Raw genomic sequence first — 17,816 nt, 5'->3', positions numbered from 1 at the left:
GCATACTTTTATGTTTCTCCTATCACTAGCTCAATTCAAGAGAATGATGTATAAGTGCATAAAATTATCGTAGAAGATAATAGGCAGATGTTTTATAACATATTTGAGATTGCTGAATTATTTTATGACACTTAACAGCAAATTTTATTAGATCACTTGAATAGAAGGATCATTGTCAAGGATATGCCACAGTTATGTGCAATAATTAGGAGCAGCAACTTTTGAAAATTTAAAAGGAGTTTCAAGAATAGTAACAAAACAACTAAAAATTTCTTTTTGAAGTTGTTATAATGAAACTTAGATTTTTTTGTTATAATCCCTAAATGAAAGAGTAATCTGAATGTAATTTTTCATGTTAATAATAAAAATAAACTTATAAGCTGAAAGGCAACTTCAAATTTATGCTGATTCCTCCTTTTTTTCAGTAGTTATGACATTATTTATATAAATATGTTCTTGGTGATCAGATGATAAATACTGTGTTCTGAGGTCTTGCAGTATTTAAGAAAGAACTTACAAAGCATGCATTGAATGAAATGAGATTTAAACAATTGAAAATTATTGGGGAAAGGGCATGTGTAAAACAGTTATGTTACTAAAATACTGAATGTGAAAATGCTTACCCACAACATCAGTAATGTCAGACTTGTGTATAATTTTTATAATAAGTCCATTTTATATATTTTGTGTCACATTCCAGCAGTTAATAATAAAAACTACATTTATGTAGCTTGCTTACATTATTTATTAAAAATTATCTTTTTTTTAGTTTTCATGTAAAATATATGCAAAATTGATATGCATGATGTGTTGTTATTTTAGCATTTTTATGATGATAATTAAATGTTAAAATAAATCATTCAAACTCTTGGATGTAACGAACAAACCATTTTGTTCCCTATAAAAGTCAGATATAATGAACTATTTAGATATTCTGATTTTTTTTTTTTCATAATTTCTTCAAGTTTTAACTTTATGTTACTATTTACTTCCTTGTATGAAGTAAAAAGGAAGTACTGTACAAAGTCTAACCCAGACTTGTCGGGACTTCTGCAATTCTGGATTAGGGTTTTTTCCGGATTATACATAGTGTATTCGGAAACTAAGTACCGTTTCATTCTAGCACCGTCGCAGTGCTGTGGTAGGCATCCGGCGCATGCGCGCTAGTCTTTCTTGTTCACTGACTTTCAATTGTCTCCATTTTGGTTGCTCTATGTTGTGTTTTTAGTTTGCTGTGTACATTCAAAATGTTTTTAAGACAATTAGTTCTCCCGCTGACTGTGAGATTCGTGCCGTGATTAAATTTTTGAACACGAGGAATGTTAAACCGGCCGAAATTTATCGTCAAGTGACAGAAGTTTATGGTGAATACGCGAATGTGATGGAATGGTGAGAAAGTGGGTAAGCATGTTTAATGCAGGTCGAACAAATGTCCACGCCGAGGCTCGGAGTGGTCGGCCTTCTGTTGTCACCGATGATTTGGTAAGGAAAGTTGATGAAGCAATTCATGAGAACAGACGCTTCACAATGACAACTCTTTCAGAGGCATTTTCTCAAATTTCACATACTGTTTTGTTCGAAATTGTGTCTGACCGCTTGAATTATCGCAAACTGTGTTCCCGATGGGTTCCAAAAATGCTCGCTGATGTTCACAAAACAAAGCGACTTGGTAGTGCCCTGACATTTCTCACGCAGTAGAGTGATGAGAGAGAAAACTTTTTAAACCAAATTGTGACAGGTGATGAAACTTGGGTGTGTCATTTCACACCAGAATTGAAACAACAATCGATGGAGTGGAGACACACTCATTCTTCAAAAAAAAACAAAAGCTCAAAATGACAATGTCATCACAAAAAATCATGTGCACTGACTTCTGGGATAGGAAAGGCATTTTGCTTACTGAATTTCTTCCCAGAGGTGAAACCATTAATGCGGCACGATATTGTGAGACTTTAACAAAACTAAGGCGTGCCATTCAAAACAAACGAAGAGGAATGCTCAGTAAAGGAATTGTGTTGCTCCATGACAATACTCGGCCCCATACTGCTGGTGTCACTCAATCGTTAATTCGACAGTTTCATTGGGAGCAGTTCAATCACCCGCCGTACAGCCCGGACTTGGCGCCGTCTGACTATCACTTGTTCCTGCACATGAAGCGCGAGCTTGGTGGCAAGCGCTTTGGATCTGACGATGACACGAAAAATGCTGTGGAGTCGTGGTTATCGAAACTGGCGGGAAGTTTCTTTGATGATGGTATACAAAAACTGGTCACCCGCTATGACAAGTGTTTGATCATTGGCGGAAACTATGTTGAAATATAGTTTAAGACATGTATTTTCACGTAAAAATAAAATTGGATTCGATAAAATTGTTTTATTATTTTTTTTTTCAAAACGGTACTTTTCGAATACACCTCGTAGATCATCAATTTAAATCTGGTAATATGGCATGCAGAAATGATAAAATTAAAAATATGAAACCATAATTTATGAAATAAAGAGCAATTATGATCTAAACAATATCAAAATTTACAAAAAAAAAAAAAAAAAAAAAAAAAGCTTAATATTTATTTGTTTACTTTATTAAACATTTCTTTCAATGTAAGTTGTTTAAGTTGCTTCATTTTTTGTGCTAATACTTTCTCTTTAATTCTATAAACTGTCATAATTTCTTGTTCAGTTTCACTGTTCAAGTCCTGTAATTGCTGTGTCGAGAATACTGACTAACTTGTGAATCGAAAGTTTTTCGTCTTCAATAACCTGTCTGTCACTTTCTTCACCATGGGAAGCGGTACATCGAAACATGCTTTTGCTTTGTAGATCCTTTGGCAGCTCCAGAATCGGAAACTCTTTTTGACATAATCGAAAGTTCAAGCTTACTTTTTATAAAATTGCTCTACTAGTCTGTAAAAAATAATAAGCCAGATCCGATTAGAAGATTAAGAAAAAACGCAATCTGCAACATTAACTGAAATAGATAATTAGATAATTTTAGCCTAGCTTATACCGTCCATTATATATTAAATGCGCATGCGTAAATATATTATGCACATGCGTAAATGCATTATGCGGTTACGCATGCACAGAAAGTTTGTAGCTTTGAGGTCCGGATAATAAATCATTCCGGATTATGGACATCCGGATTAAAGACTTTGTACTGTATTGTAATCGTGAAAAGTTTCTGCCATCATATTTCAATGAAAAAATCGGTGCTACACAAAGCCAAAATAACAAGACAAACAATTGCACAAACTCGGTATCCATGTACACATCGATTTATTTTCACTTAAAAAAAAAAAAAAACCTCCAAATTGCACAAAAATGGCATTGCGCACTCCTTTGACTTTATCCATGTACACGTTGACCGATTTTCACTTAAAAAAAGTCCCAGAATTGCACAAACTTGCATTGCGCACTCCCTTTACTTTGTCCATGTATACATCGATATATTTTCACTTAAAAAGTCAAAGGAGCACCAAAGTCTACAATATAGGCAAACAAAAAATACATAATCTCAATAAAATACTATTTAAACCAAACAATAAAATTTAAAAATAAAAAAGGGAAAACATGTTATACATTTAAGCACTACCAAAAGCAAATATTCACTTACCATGATTTTCAAATTCGTTTTGTACACCCAAAGCCACGTAAAAATCAAAATATCAATCATACTCAAATGACTTTTTTCAAACCAGGTACTCTTTCTGATCAAACGCTTCACATAGTGACTATCTGAGTCTTTATTCCTACAAACCCATTCAAATCCATCTAAACGGTTTTAACACACACCACAAAAACGCTTACAAAACATCCCACGATTCAAAATTTCCCAGAATCATGCACCCGATTATGTCACAATAGGGTTTCCATAACATTCAACTACTCAGGCTACCATAAATGAAACAACAACTTGGCGATAAATCAAACAACAACTTCGCCATAATACAAGGGGTACCTTAAAGTCTACTCTACTCCCGGCTCAGTAATCTCAGTTTCTTTACTCTTATAAGTTTGCAAGTTTTGCATTTTTTGCTTTAAAAATAATTGAATTATGTTGTTCTTATCTTCCAATTAAGGTTTTTATGCCTTTAGTAAACTTGCATGTTAATATCTGTGGAATTATCAACAATTTAAAAGTTGTTTAAGTGCAGCTAAGCCTAATTATTTTTGCTTTGATAGTCATGTTTGTTTACATTTGAAACTTGGCAAAATAGTGGATTTGTTGCCAATCTAGAGAAACTAAGTTTTCCAACAACAAAGATAACATCTTCTTTTATTATTGCAAATCAAATCATGTTTAATACATTCTGGAATTTATTCAAGAAAATAAGTGTTTAGAATTTACTTTGTAATTTTGAATATATATATTTTGAGTTTTTTTTTTGTATTTTTGCCTTGTCAGAACTGAATTAAGAGAGAACTGAATTAATTGAATGAGAAATACTGAATCGTCTGTGAAAAACTTTCTTTTTTTTTGTTTGCTTAATTTCTTTTATACATCATTTTAGATTTATTATAGTATTTGAATAAAGCATGTGGCAATGATTAGATAGTTCTTCAAATGATATAAATTTATATGCATTCTGAGTTATAATATGAATGAAATGTAACGCTGTTAAGTGAATTTAGTGCCAGAATGTCGCTGTGGTAAACAAATATAGTGAATTTTAAAGAGTGCATTTATTCGGTTATGGTTTATGCGCTATCGACGAAGTAAATTTAGTTAAATCCCAATAAGTTTAAATGAAATGCAAGAAAAAATGCATATAATTTAATATTCCGTACAAGGAAGTCATGTGGTGTACACATCAGATTTTTTAATCATCATCATCACTTTACTCAGTGTCCAGTGCAACAGCTTTGCAGGACAGGTGTGAACCCAGTTATATAAACATATTGTAATACACCATATGGTGTGTATGAGTATTGAACCAATGAACAGGAATGGGTTCTGTGATTCCCTTTCACATTCTTTGAGTTCTCAGACAGAGCTTTGTTCAAGGATGATGCTACTGTAGGAATTTTGAAATCTGGACTGTGAGGAAAAGAGGGAAAAGCAGGAATCGACAAAAATTTAGCTAAAGAAAACCTGGGTTTAAAACATTTAAATGTTTGCACAAATGAGAAATCTGAGAACCAGCAATGGAAAGTGTAGTTAGTTTGCTTTTTAGAAAACGAAAGTTTCACTTGCATACAGAAATATTAATAAGCAACTGTTGTACAGACTAGAACACCGAGTTAACTTAAAGATAGAGCAGAATATCTCTTTCAGGCTTGACTAAGTTTCTGTTTTGTATCAAGGAGTATTGACAACATTTACTGGCTGTAAGAAGTGTCAGTACAGTGACTCCTACAGACAACTAATATCTCTCACTTCAAATGACATTACAAATTGATTAAATTGGACTCACAGGTATATAAAATTGATCGAAGGCAAGTAGATTTCCATGTCTTTCACAAGTTAGTCCAGATATTGTGACATCCAATATTACTGGATGGTATTTGATTTGAGAGAATTTCTTAACTTCTGTCATCCCAAACGAAGTCTCTTAGAGACCCTATAGTAGAGGTTATGTACATTATGTGCAGTAAACTTTATTTCATATATTATCAGTTTTTCTTTTGTATATTATCAGTTTGTTTTGTTTTTGATTTTGAACACTTTTTTTCTAGAACTGTGCACTTCAGTATTCAAAGCTTCTGAAAGGAGTTGAAGATTTCAAGTAAATTATGTTACAGAATTTCTTCTTTTTTCCCTTCTGTTTTATGTATTTTGTTATTTTAATTTTGTTTATTACTGATATATAAAATATGTTTAGGAAAAAAGCCTTACCTAGGACTGAAAGGGAAACTTCAGAAGAAATGCTTGTTAAAAATCTCACCGATAAAAGGTTAAATGAATTGATGCGATTGAATCAACAAACAAGAGCAACAGCAAAGTAATTTTTATTCCTTATATAAAATTTATGCTGAATGTGTATTAGTGTATGTTAATTGGACTCACAGGTATATAAAATTGATCGAAGGCAAGTAGATTTCCATGTCTTTCACAAGTTAGTCCAGATATTGTGACATCCAATATTACTGGATGGTATTTGATTTGAGAGAATTTCTTAACTTTATTATTACGGCATGCTAATTTCTGATAAAAAGTAAAAATAAGTAAAAAATCTGATAAGTTAATTTCTGAAAATAATTAATCTTAAATTTTTTACTTATTTAAATTTAAATAAGTAAAAAATTGGTTGTCTTAAACTTCCAGAATAGCCAATGAAAAATACTAAATAAGTTATTGTCCATTATATTTTAGTCTGGGTGACAGTTATAGAGTCATTTAGTATTTTCCTGGTGCATGTAACATGAGACATTAACAGCAGTGGGATTCAAACTTTAGACCTAGCCAGATGGGCTTCCTCTTATATCCCAAAGGCATGCAATAAAGCGGGAGAAAATTCCTTGTGGTTGCATGCTGAAATCGTTGGGAAATTTCAAGTTGAGTTTTGGATTTTAAACATTAAATTTTTACAGTTTTTGGTACACTGACATTAAGTTGTACTTCTAAAAAAATTATTATAAAGAAATTAACTTTGCAATCTGAAAATTTCAAATTAACAACTTGAAAACAAGTTAGCTATTAAAAATGTTTTTAAATTAATTTAAAAAATTTACAAATATAATTAAATCATTTAAATACTTTGGTTTTCTTATTTAGTAAAAATAATATCTGATGTTGTCAACCTGTAAAAATAAATTTCTACTTTTGTTGAATAAAATTAATACTTAGCTTAAAAAGAATTTCAATTTTAAAAATTTCTGCCTTTGTTTCTGCATTTCTTTTGTAAGCGTAAAATTATTTGAACAGAAGAATATCGAAATATTGGAAAATTATATATTACCATTTGAGCAAAATTAAAAGAATTATGTTGAAAGAGACTTGCAATGTATATATATATACATTTCATATCATATCATCATATATATTAAATTTTGCATCAGCATATATATATATTATATATACATATGCTGATGCAAAATTTAATCCTTAACTTTAGGGTCAGAAGTAAAGTTTTTGGTGCTCACTTATTATTTCAGGTGTACAGTTCCTGGAACCTTTTAGTAATTTTTAATATTTACTTTTTTTCCATATTATAAGAGATGTTGTTTTAATGTTCAAGCATTAAAATTATATTTAAAACAAATTCAGTGTTAAAATAAAATAAAAAAAAATGTTTAGTTTTTTTGCATATAATAAGTCGCACAGTGCTGGGAGTTCAGCTCGGCTTCGATCCCAAAGAAACTGGCTGGTTCCATGGGTGGTTCCTGTGGTTTTAAGTATGTGTAATATGAATATAAACTAATTTCCATCAGAAATTTCTTTATGAAGGCATCCTCCCTTATGCAGGTATCCCCTGTGTGCTGTGCCATGTTCCAATAATCATAACCTAATGGCTTCTGAGATACGAAATCGAATATAGTTTTCAAAAGAATTTCCCAACACATGGATGAAACGAAGAATGATAGTGTTTTTATTGATTTCTCTTGCATCATGTATTATTAAATTTAGAGCAGCTAATGGAGTGAAAATACTTCAAAATTTATATTTCAGTGAACATTCTCAAATCCATTTTTTCCTTTTTCTTTGCTTATTCATTTTCGTATCTTTGACCACTCATGCTCTGAAACAGAATATCCTATTTTCCTCCTGAGCCCACCAGCTGCCAAGTGGTAAAGATGCTGAACACTGGTAGTTCGGTCCGAGGTTCGAATCCTGCGAACGGGCTGGCTGCATGGGCGTGTTTTTGGGGTTTTCCCCATGTGTAACGTGTATATGAGCCAGTTTCCCTTAGAAAGTCCTCCACGAAGGCATCCCTTCCTTTAGGCAGGGTACCTCATGTGCTTTGCCATAACTGAATAATCCTAATCCTATTTTCCCCCTATATTTTTAGTTAAGATTTCATATAAATAACAACCTATAAAGCCATCAGCTTGCAAACAGAATCTGGTTAAGATAGTCTGGGTGTCTTAGGCATGCATTCTTTGAAGTGTTTTCCATGCTGACCCTTTTGTTTTTCTGGAGATAATTTTAAGCATATTTTGTAGTAATGTGATGAGTTAAAAGAAACAAAATTGAATAAATTTATTATTTTTCCATTATAAGAATGGCATATTGATTAAAGTACTAATTTTTTATTTTTCTTGTGCATATAAATGTTGTACATAATTCTTTGTGTATTAAAACTAATTTAATAAAATAATACTGATTTAAAACAAAGCCTTTTGAACAAAGCTTTAATTAAATATTAATTAATGCATATTAAAATTAATATTAATTATTAATATTAAAAGGATTTTTATTGGTTTTTGCCAATATGGCCGTTTTCTTTCAATTTTGACCTTTTACAATCTGTTTCTACCTCCAGTAGGGTAAAAACTACTTTTTTAGGAATGAAAAGTAATCTCTGCTGATGGCATTATTTATTTGATTTTTGTGGTCCTTGGAAGCTCTTAGAGTCCTTAGTTTTCATGTAATACAATACATGCTATGCTTCTGAAGAATTTACTTATTTGTTTTCATAATTTATATTGTACCATTTTCTAAATTCTGCATAAGGAAAAATTCACAAAGTGTAAAATTATAATTATAGTAATAATAAACATAAATTCTTGTATGACATTTGTTGACATGTTGTTAATTAAGAAATCAAGAATTTTCTTAAAATGCAAAGTGCAACAGTTTAATATCTAATATATATAACATATCTAATTTAATATAAAAATGATAATAGATATTAATATTAAGCATTACATGCAATACTCTATAGTGAAGGATGTGAAAGGGGAGATTACAGATTAAGTTAGGAGAATTACAGATTAATTGAGAAATAAAGCAATTATATTAGATGAATAAAACATGAAAGATTCCTGAGTTTATATGTCTCGTTCACTATTGCAATGAACATAGTATTTTTAAGAGACTTCCTGGTCTTTCAACTCCCTGGTGATCTGTGGCAGTTTCCAAAGGAAAATGTTGCAGTGAAAGGATGAAGATTTTCTGATGCAGTATTGATATCCACAAAACTAAATGAGTTACAAACCTACTTCCAGAAATAAGAGTGCTGTATAAGGCAGTGTGATGGTATGCAAGGTGATGTTCTGAAGTTGATGGCATCTGCCAGTGTGTAGTTATATTTTAAAAGGGTTTTCCAGGAATTAAATTATTATATTACAAGTATTATTGATTACATTATTTTGTGGTTTGATTTTTTTCTGAATGGTAGTTAAATTTAATTTTTCTGTGATTTGGAAAAAATTATTAATATATAGATTTCATGTGTTTATATATAGGAGTTTTATGAATTTTTCCAGCACATCAATAATTTTTGTTTTTTTGGACTGTTTGTCTTGATCATGGGAGTTTCTTTTTCTCCCATTAAAATTATATTTTTTTATTGCATAAAATGTATTAAAGTAATTATTTTATAACACTACTTATTTATTAAAGAATTTTTTTTTTTTTATTTTTTAAGTGTCTTAAAGATTTATTTAGAAATGGTTGAAAGTGGTGAATTTGATGAACATATAGATGATTTGTTGAAACAGATAGAGGAGTGAGTATTATTTAAAAATTTTTTTTATAGATTGTCATGCATTGTAATATCAGTTTTAATTTTTTTTATCTTGTATATAATTCAGAATTTCTGCTTCACTTTTTACTGTTATTTCATAGATGATGTATGTTAATTTTTTCTATATTTTAGCTTAGAAAAACGTGAAGAAGAAGACTTAAATGAATACTTGACAAAACGAGAAAATTTAAATTCTGCAAAAAAATTAAATAAATGTCGCATCACCTTAAGTAAAGGTAAAGCTCCCCTAAGAGCAGTTGAATCAAAGCGAAAAAATTCTCCAAATTCAGATCTGTGTGAAGATGCTTCATCTCAACATCCTGCTCCAGATATAGTAATTAAAACTGAGGTTAGTATTCAATTTTAAATCACATTCTTATACCACCAAAAGCATTATTTAGCTCTGAACTTTTTATTTCATTATTATTTGCTCATGCAGTTAGATTTTTACAGTTATACTAAGTGATCGTACATTCTTTATTTCACTGCTGTGAGCGTCAAATTTTTTCTGCCTTTAAAATATTCACTTTTATATTATTTTTTAAATATTTGGAATTGAAATAGCAAATTGAATAATGATACAGGCCTGAGACACAGAGTCTGTAGAAGCAGGATACTGCTATTTCTCCAGCACTTTCTAGGGGCACGACATCTCAGCTACAGGTGTGGTGCTCCTAGAAACATAGTCATAGATATGAATGGGTCTTTAAATTGTGACATTGCAATGTTACTGGTATACATTCAAAAGTAATTCTGTATTTAGGAAGTTCATCTGAAATATATTTTGTTTGAGCAACTGAAACATAATATTTGTTATTGTATATTTGACTTTGTTTTGTAGACCTGTTATTATGACTTTCTTTCCCTTCCCCTCAAAAAGAAAGATTAGGGAAAAAATAAAACAGATTGTGAGATCAAATGTAATAAATGTTTGCTTTTTTAACAAAATTATTTATCAGGAAGTAAAAATGTTAGTGCTAAATGGAGCATCTTATGTTACCATTCTGCAAGAGTTAATCATTTATTTCAGTCATGGGGTAACTTCACATTTAGTGAAGACATATTTTATGAAAAGTTTTCATGATGGAACAAAAGCAGAAGCAGTCTGTTATTATACTTTTAGTACACATTTTTCTTGATGTAGTTAATATCAATCTATGCTAGTTACTGGAGTATTTATTCGGAGTTGGAAGGCATGGGAACTACTCTTATATGCGCCCTAAGGTCGCCAAATTTCTCTCCGTGGTGCCATATTACTATCTGAATTTTTTTGTCTACATTTCACACTTTAAGCCTAAAATGTCTGCAAAAACCAAGTTTTGAACACACAATTTAAGCTAAAAATCTGAAACAAAAAAAAAATTTAGATAGCAAAAACGTAAAGTTTCTAACCAAAAATATTTGACAAGAATCCATGTACACAGCAATATGTTTTAACTTAACCCCTTCGAGCCGGGTAGCGAAAACGCGTGCTTATCGCTGAGGCCGGCAGTGTCTTACGCGAGCGTCTCTCCAGGGCCAGGGGCTTTTTTGCTACTAAGCCTAAATCCATGAAATTTCCGAAGTATCAGCGCATTGTTTAATAATGCTCTATAGAGTATTTAAACGGCTTATGCTTTATAAATATTTTTATATATATACTTTAATTACCTTATTTCTTGTTTAAATGCATATTTTACACATTTTATTTTAATTACTCACCATTTTATGAATTTTAACATTATACATCTGAAAACTAAATATATTACTTAAAATTCTCTTTTCGTATGAAAAATTTGAAAACAGGGACCTACACACAGTCCTACGTTGCATTCCTTGCACTCGTAATAACTCATTTGCCGTTTTGGAGGATTTTTCCGGGAATGTGAACAAACGAAGCATCGTCGTCTCATTTTCTTATCAGTCTCTTCTGAACAAAGTTTTGGAAAATGTCTTTCAGTTAATCTTTCAGAATCAATATCAGAATATCAGAATTTCAGAATCAATATCTGAAATATTTTGCATCATTTCTGCTATTTCGTGCTCTGTTAAACATTTTCGACGCTTCGACATTGCAACGTAAAAACAAAGAATTCACGTCTAACAAGATCTAATTATTTTCTAAAAACTGAACTGCAAACCGAAATACCCAATGCTTTAGAGCACAAAAAACTTCTCTACTTACAGTAAACAACTACCACGTGCGAATAAAGTGCGATTTAAAGAGACGTCATAAATCATGCCATTCGGAAACATTTATTTTCCCATTTGTTTATATAATCAAAAACACGTGTATGTGAGTCATGCTTCTCTCATTTCGAGTAGAAGGTCTAATTTACATGTATCTGAAACCATATGGACATACAGTGCCATCTTGTGGCAGAAATTATAGTTTGAAAAACGTTCCAAAGTACTGGCACAAATACGTGACAGTCGGTAGAGAACGGAACAATCCTCTGGCACGCCTGCGTGTCGGCCGGTAGGTAAGTGTGTTCGTTGCTGGCACGTATACGTGACAGCGCGGAGGGGTTAAAAAAAATCCACAAATTGCACAATATAGGCAGCGAGGGAATCTACGAACTAGGCACACTTCACTTTAATAAATTAACATAACAACAATAAATTTCAAAGAATACTACGTACACAGCATTCTGTTTAAACTTTTAAAAAAATCTACGAATTGCACAATCTAGGCATTGTGCACAAATCAACAAAATAAACTAAAATAAATTACAAATAATTTGCGGTGCCATATTGCTATCTAAATTTTTTGTCTACATTTCAAACTTTAAGTCTAAAATGTCTGCAAAAACCACGTTTTGAACACACAATTTAAGCTAAAAATCCAAAACAAAAACAAAAAATTTAGATAACAAAAACGTAAAGTTTCTAACCAAAAATATTTGACAAGAATCCATGTACACAGCGATATGTGTTAACTTCAAAAAACATCTACGAATTGCACAATATAAGCAGCAAAGGACTCTATGAACTACGCGCACCTCGCTTTAATAAATTAACATAACAACAATAAATTTCAAAGAATACCATGTACACAGCATTTTGTTTAAACATCAAAAAACATGTACGAATTGCACAATCTAGGCATTGTTCACAAATTTACAAAATAAACTAAAATAAATTACAAATAATTCAAAAAACAACTATACCAACAGAAATTCATAGTAAAAAAAACGATGAATATAGTATTCTACAAAATAAAAACAAAAAAATAAATAAAATGCACTTAAAATAAAAACAATAAAATAAAATGCACTTACCATAATGGATGTTTTTTCGGATAGTAGAACATAGCTTTAACGTGCTGCCACGTACTCTCTATGGTATTTATATGACAGCCAGACTCGCTATCCACAAAATTCATACTATGGTTCACAAATAAATTTTCAAAACCTTCTTTTCCTAAATCCTTGTAAGATTTCCAGCCATCCGAAAAAATAGTTGTACAAGGCTCAATCCACTCTTTAATACAATGCATCACCGTTTCCTTAGTTCTATCATGCACAGCCACTAAAAATAATCTTCCAGACCCTCTTGCAACCACGTCTCTCATTGCAACATTTCAAAACACACACGAACCAACAAGCGATTAAAACATTCCAGCAAAAGAGTATTCAACGCCAAAAGAGTATATATATAACACGCACGACATATATATAACAAAGTATTATACATATATATAACAAACTATTATTTTCACCTATTCTCTGTCAAAGGAATTTTACATTTTCATGATGTAAAATTTAATTGGCATTAATTGTTTTGTCTGTATATCCAGTAACTATATGAACAATGATGTTTATTATCTTCCAGTTAATTAAATTACCCAAAATGGCTGTTTTCTGTCAACATAGGACCACTTAGTATCAAACATAAAAGTTGGCATGAAATCTAATTATATTGGAACCTAAAATGTACAGCTTCATGAACAGAGTTACTATTTTATTAAAGCCAGAACAAATACAAAATCATTGGCAATGAAGAATTATGAAATAAATTTCACCAAACTAAATTCAGATTACACAGGGCATATAAAGCTGTTGATTTCATTAAACATTACTAAAAACATTTGTGTCTTCTCATGTAGTTAATGTCACATGAATGTGATTAGGGAGAAATCTGGATAACGGTGGGCGGTGCTGTGTTAACATTTACTTTGTCATTTTGCATTGGTGCACAATCTCATCCCCCCCCTCAAAAGAGATCAGCACTTGAACAAAAAAGCAGCTGAAAAATCTACCAGGAAATATTACTGGATTGATATTCATTCTTTTCACTTATTCACAATGATGTCATTCCATAACTACTTGTGACACAATATAAATTGACTAATTTGATGCTTTGGTGTATAATTATAACTGGCACCCTATTGAGAGAAAAGAACTGCTATTATTTAAAAATGTATTGACATTTTTTCGTCTATACAATAAAAGCAGAAAATTTTCAATTTATGATGATGTAGATCTTTAATATAAAAATCTGCTAAGTTATTGAAAATTTAGATGTTAACCATTCTACCAAAATTAGGAAAACTGCTAAAATTTTACCTTTTCAGAAATGCTTTTTGATTTTAGGAAACTCTTTTGATGATATGTTAGTTCAGGATTTCTTAAACATTTTGGTATGGGGACCCCATAATATTTATGAAAATTGTGCGGGACTCCATAAGCATTGCACAAATCCGACACATGTGCGAGTGAAACATTCAGTTTCTTCACATATACTGTAATATACTATTGCAGTTTTCGGTCATTAACTTTAATTGTTAATTTTAAGACATAAAGCTATGTGAAATTTTAAATAAGTAACTTAAAAATATAGTACAATTAAAAAAATAAATTCAAGTACTTTGGTAAATTCAAACATTAACTATAGTCTGTGCATTAAGTGTAACCACATAGAAAGTCACTACTGAGAAAACCCACTTACTTCTAACAGTGGATATCTGAGCATTAAGTATCAATGGGAAGGTGGTACCTATTTATTTTAAATTATATTATCAAATCTTGGCAAAATAGTCAACACAGCAGTTGCACTTCTTCAATATTCTTTACATTTGATCAACATTTTGATTTTATAAGTGGTTAAAGATGTCTCACACAGATATGTAGTAGAAAAAGGTAAAATAAAGTTTAAGGCAGTTTCAGAAATTGTTGGAAATTCTTTTGCGTTTCCTAGCCAAAAAGGACTTTATATTAAAATCAGTTTTCAACCCCAAATCATTTGATAACTCGGCAAGTTCTTCTTGCAATTTTAATGGCAAATGTGTAATATTTTTCACAATAATTCTGAATAGTTGCACAATCTTTATTTGTCCTTCTGCACTAAAATTTAAAGGGAAATATTTCTCACAGGACAATAAGATGTTCATTTATCATTTTTAACAACTCATTTTTTTGATGATCTGTTTCATCTTTTTCAATTAAAATTCACTTCTTGTGACAAACATTTCTAATGAACCCTTTTCCACATTGGTTCTCCATGTGGTAATTTTCTTAATAAAAGCATCAATTTTTTATTTGAATATGAATGTAAGAAAAATACTGAATGTGTAAAAGATTAAATTAGTAACGTAAATTTCCCTTCTCAGTTTTAAAAATAGTAACCTCTATTTGCACTACGTCATTTCGATACTATTTTTTCTATGTCATATCATTTTTATGTAATTCTGGTAATGTAAATGGAACTCAAACTCAAACAGCCAATAGCAATTTTATAGCAATATTAATTATTCAATCAAAATGCATTGAGAACAAAACTAACTCAGTCTAAATTAAGATTTCATCCTGAACATTACGCACTTGCTTTCTAAGCTTTGGCCTGGCCGCTCTTCTATTTGTTTGCTCCTTATTTCTTACTGCAAATTTATCTAAAATGTAAAATTTCTTGGTATACAATTAATGTGCCAATTTGATTGTGGTTGCAACATGTTTGATGAAATAAAAAATGAAGATTTAATCTGCCTTCACCTCCAATTTCCTATTCATTATGGATCAACACTTCTGCGCCATCAAAATTTCTGCTGGTTATTACTTCTGATTTTGTTTTTATTACATGAATATATTGCAACTTTTTCCTTGACCTGACAAATTTAGTTGATTTAATTTTGCAAATATGTCACTCAAATAACATAGTTTTTGTAGCCACAACTTATTATGTAATGAATTCTCAAAATCAGATTTTTGTTCAGTTAGAAAGATAAGAACTTCAATTTTTAATTTTAATAACCTTTTTAAACTATGTCTTCTTAAAAGCCGCCTTATCTCTGCAGATAATAATAAGCTTTTGTATCCAGAACCCATGTCTTTGCAAAGATTTGAGAACAAACAACTGTCCATAGCATGACTTTTCATAAAGTTGACCGCGTTAACACTATCTCGAATCACTACATCTAACTCCGCCGATAATTTTTTGGCCACCAAAACCTCTTGATGTATCGTGCAATGAGTAAATGTTATGTGTTTGTTGCCACTTTCCTTTAGCTAGAAATCCATTTTTTTTTCCCATCGCAGACTTTCTTCACTAGAAAATTTATTAACTTTTACAAAAATGTTTATTCCTCTTGTGTGTTTATCCAAATAGCGACAAAACAAAAATTCCTTATGAATACAGCCTTCAAAAACTCATTTTGCAAACTTGGACTCATTTTAAGCCTAGTTATTAGCTGCTGATGTTGATCTTTATTAATTTCCGAAATTCGCTTTGAAGCAGTATCATTGGATAATGGAATTTTGGATTTCATCTGTGTACTTTTTGCTATGAACTATTTTGGATATCTTAATAGCAACCAGCAATATTAGATTTTCTCCTATTGAAAAAGCCTTGTTATTTTTTGCAATTGGATGCATCATAAGACACAAATAAATACTTTTCATTCACAGTACCAAAGTTCTCAGAACCAGATTTTTGCTGATTTGATGATTTCAAGAGTCATTCAACATATTCTTTGTGTTTCTTGCTCTGCGCAGTGTGCTTTGCATTAAGATGCTTGAAAGCATGAAACCTGCCAAATTAAAGGGATTTAATTTGGTGATTTTCGTGCTTTCTGTAGCCAAAACTTCTTTACAAATTAAGCATAATGGTTTTCCAATTCTATCCTTTCTACAAGAAGTAAAACCCAATTCCAAATATGATTCATCATATTTTCATTTTCTTGGTAATTTACTGCTTTCGTGGTACGTACCGGGTATGACTTTTCATTGTTTTCATTTTTTTATTCTATTTACCTAAATTCAACCACTTATTCATGATTAGTAAAAATATTTTATAATAATTATTATTGAGAAAATAAGGGAGAGGCTTTTTTAAAATAGATAATATCTAATAAAAATAAGTTATTTACTTGCTGATAAAACGAACAAAACTCCAATGGCAGATGCGACAGAAAGCTCGTTTTATCAAGATATTAGCACCAAATATATATATATATATATAGAGAGAGAGAGTAAAAAGGGTGTCAAACATGTGAAAATGATCCACGTAGAACAGCAGCTCTTCTGACCTGGTGAGATGGCTGAACATGATGGTTGAAGTCAAAGACGGCCTATCGTATATGTGTTACCAAAATACTTGGATCTTGCATATGCAGGGCCTTTGACGAAATGACAACATCATGTGCAAGTAAAGTGAATGCTTTCGTATTTTCTTCATCTGTATTGTCTTATCTTTATCTATTTTTAGATACATTGTGTAAAAATATTTGGTAATTGTAAAATTATTACAATAAATATCAAAATTGCTAAAATGCTTGGCAACCCCTGCTGGAGGTCAGGACTTCCAATTTAAGAAACTGTGTTAATTGAAAGATGTTAATTCCAACTTTCAACATTTGAGCAATATTTTATAATGCACAGAAATTCTCAGTGTGTGAAGTTTTTACTGAAGTCTGAAGTATAAAAGGTATGAAATGGGGGAAAATATTTTATTACATTTGAGAAGTATACATTCTAGTGTTATACGATATTCTTTTGAGTTATTAAGTAGATGTGATTGAAACTTTCAGATAAAATAGAAGAAATGTATTTTAAAGACTGTATGAGAAGTTGAAATCCGGTGAAATAATTTCATTTAGATGTTAAAATGGAAAGATGAAAAAGGTGGAAAAATATTAATATTATTTCATGATTCTGAGCAGTACAGTTTTCAGACTTAGAGAAAGTGAGGGAAGAGACAACCAGAAGTGGTTATA

At 30.9% G+C, this 17,816-nt stretch overlaps 1 protein-coding gene across 4 annotated transcripts in view; it reads left to right on the top strand.

Moving 5' to 3' along the window:
- Window positions 1-17,816, top strand: part of LOC118192179 (uncharacterized) — a 115,396-nt gene that overhangs the window by 19,855 nt on the left and 77,725 nt on the right. For all 4 annotated transcript variants that reach the window (XM_085812321.1, XM_085812319.1, XM_085812332.1 and 1 more), the window contains exons 4-7: window positions 5,676-5,725; window positions 5,822-5,941; window positions 9,530-9,610; window positions 9,761-9,977. In XM_085812321.1, coding sequence (XP_085668447.1) covers window positions 5,676-5,725; window positions 5,822-5,941; window positions 9,530-9,610; window positions 9,761-9,977 — 468 coding nt within the window. The remainder of the gene's footprint in view (window positions 1-5,675; window positions 5,726-5,821; window positions 5,942-9,529; window positions 9,611-9,760; window positions 9,978-17,816) is intronic.

This window comes from Stegodyphus dumicola, chromosome 1, assembly GCF_044657685.1.
Source record: "Stegodyphus dumicola isolate Sdum_Otavi_A_Nest chromosome 1, ASM4465768v1".
Classification (NCBI taxonomy): Eukaryota; Metazoa; Arthropoda; class Arachnida; order Araneae; family Eresidae; genus Stegodyphus; species Stegodyphus dumicola.
Note: the sequence above shows the minus strand (reverse complement) of the source record. Positions and strands in the feature narration are given on the sequence as shown.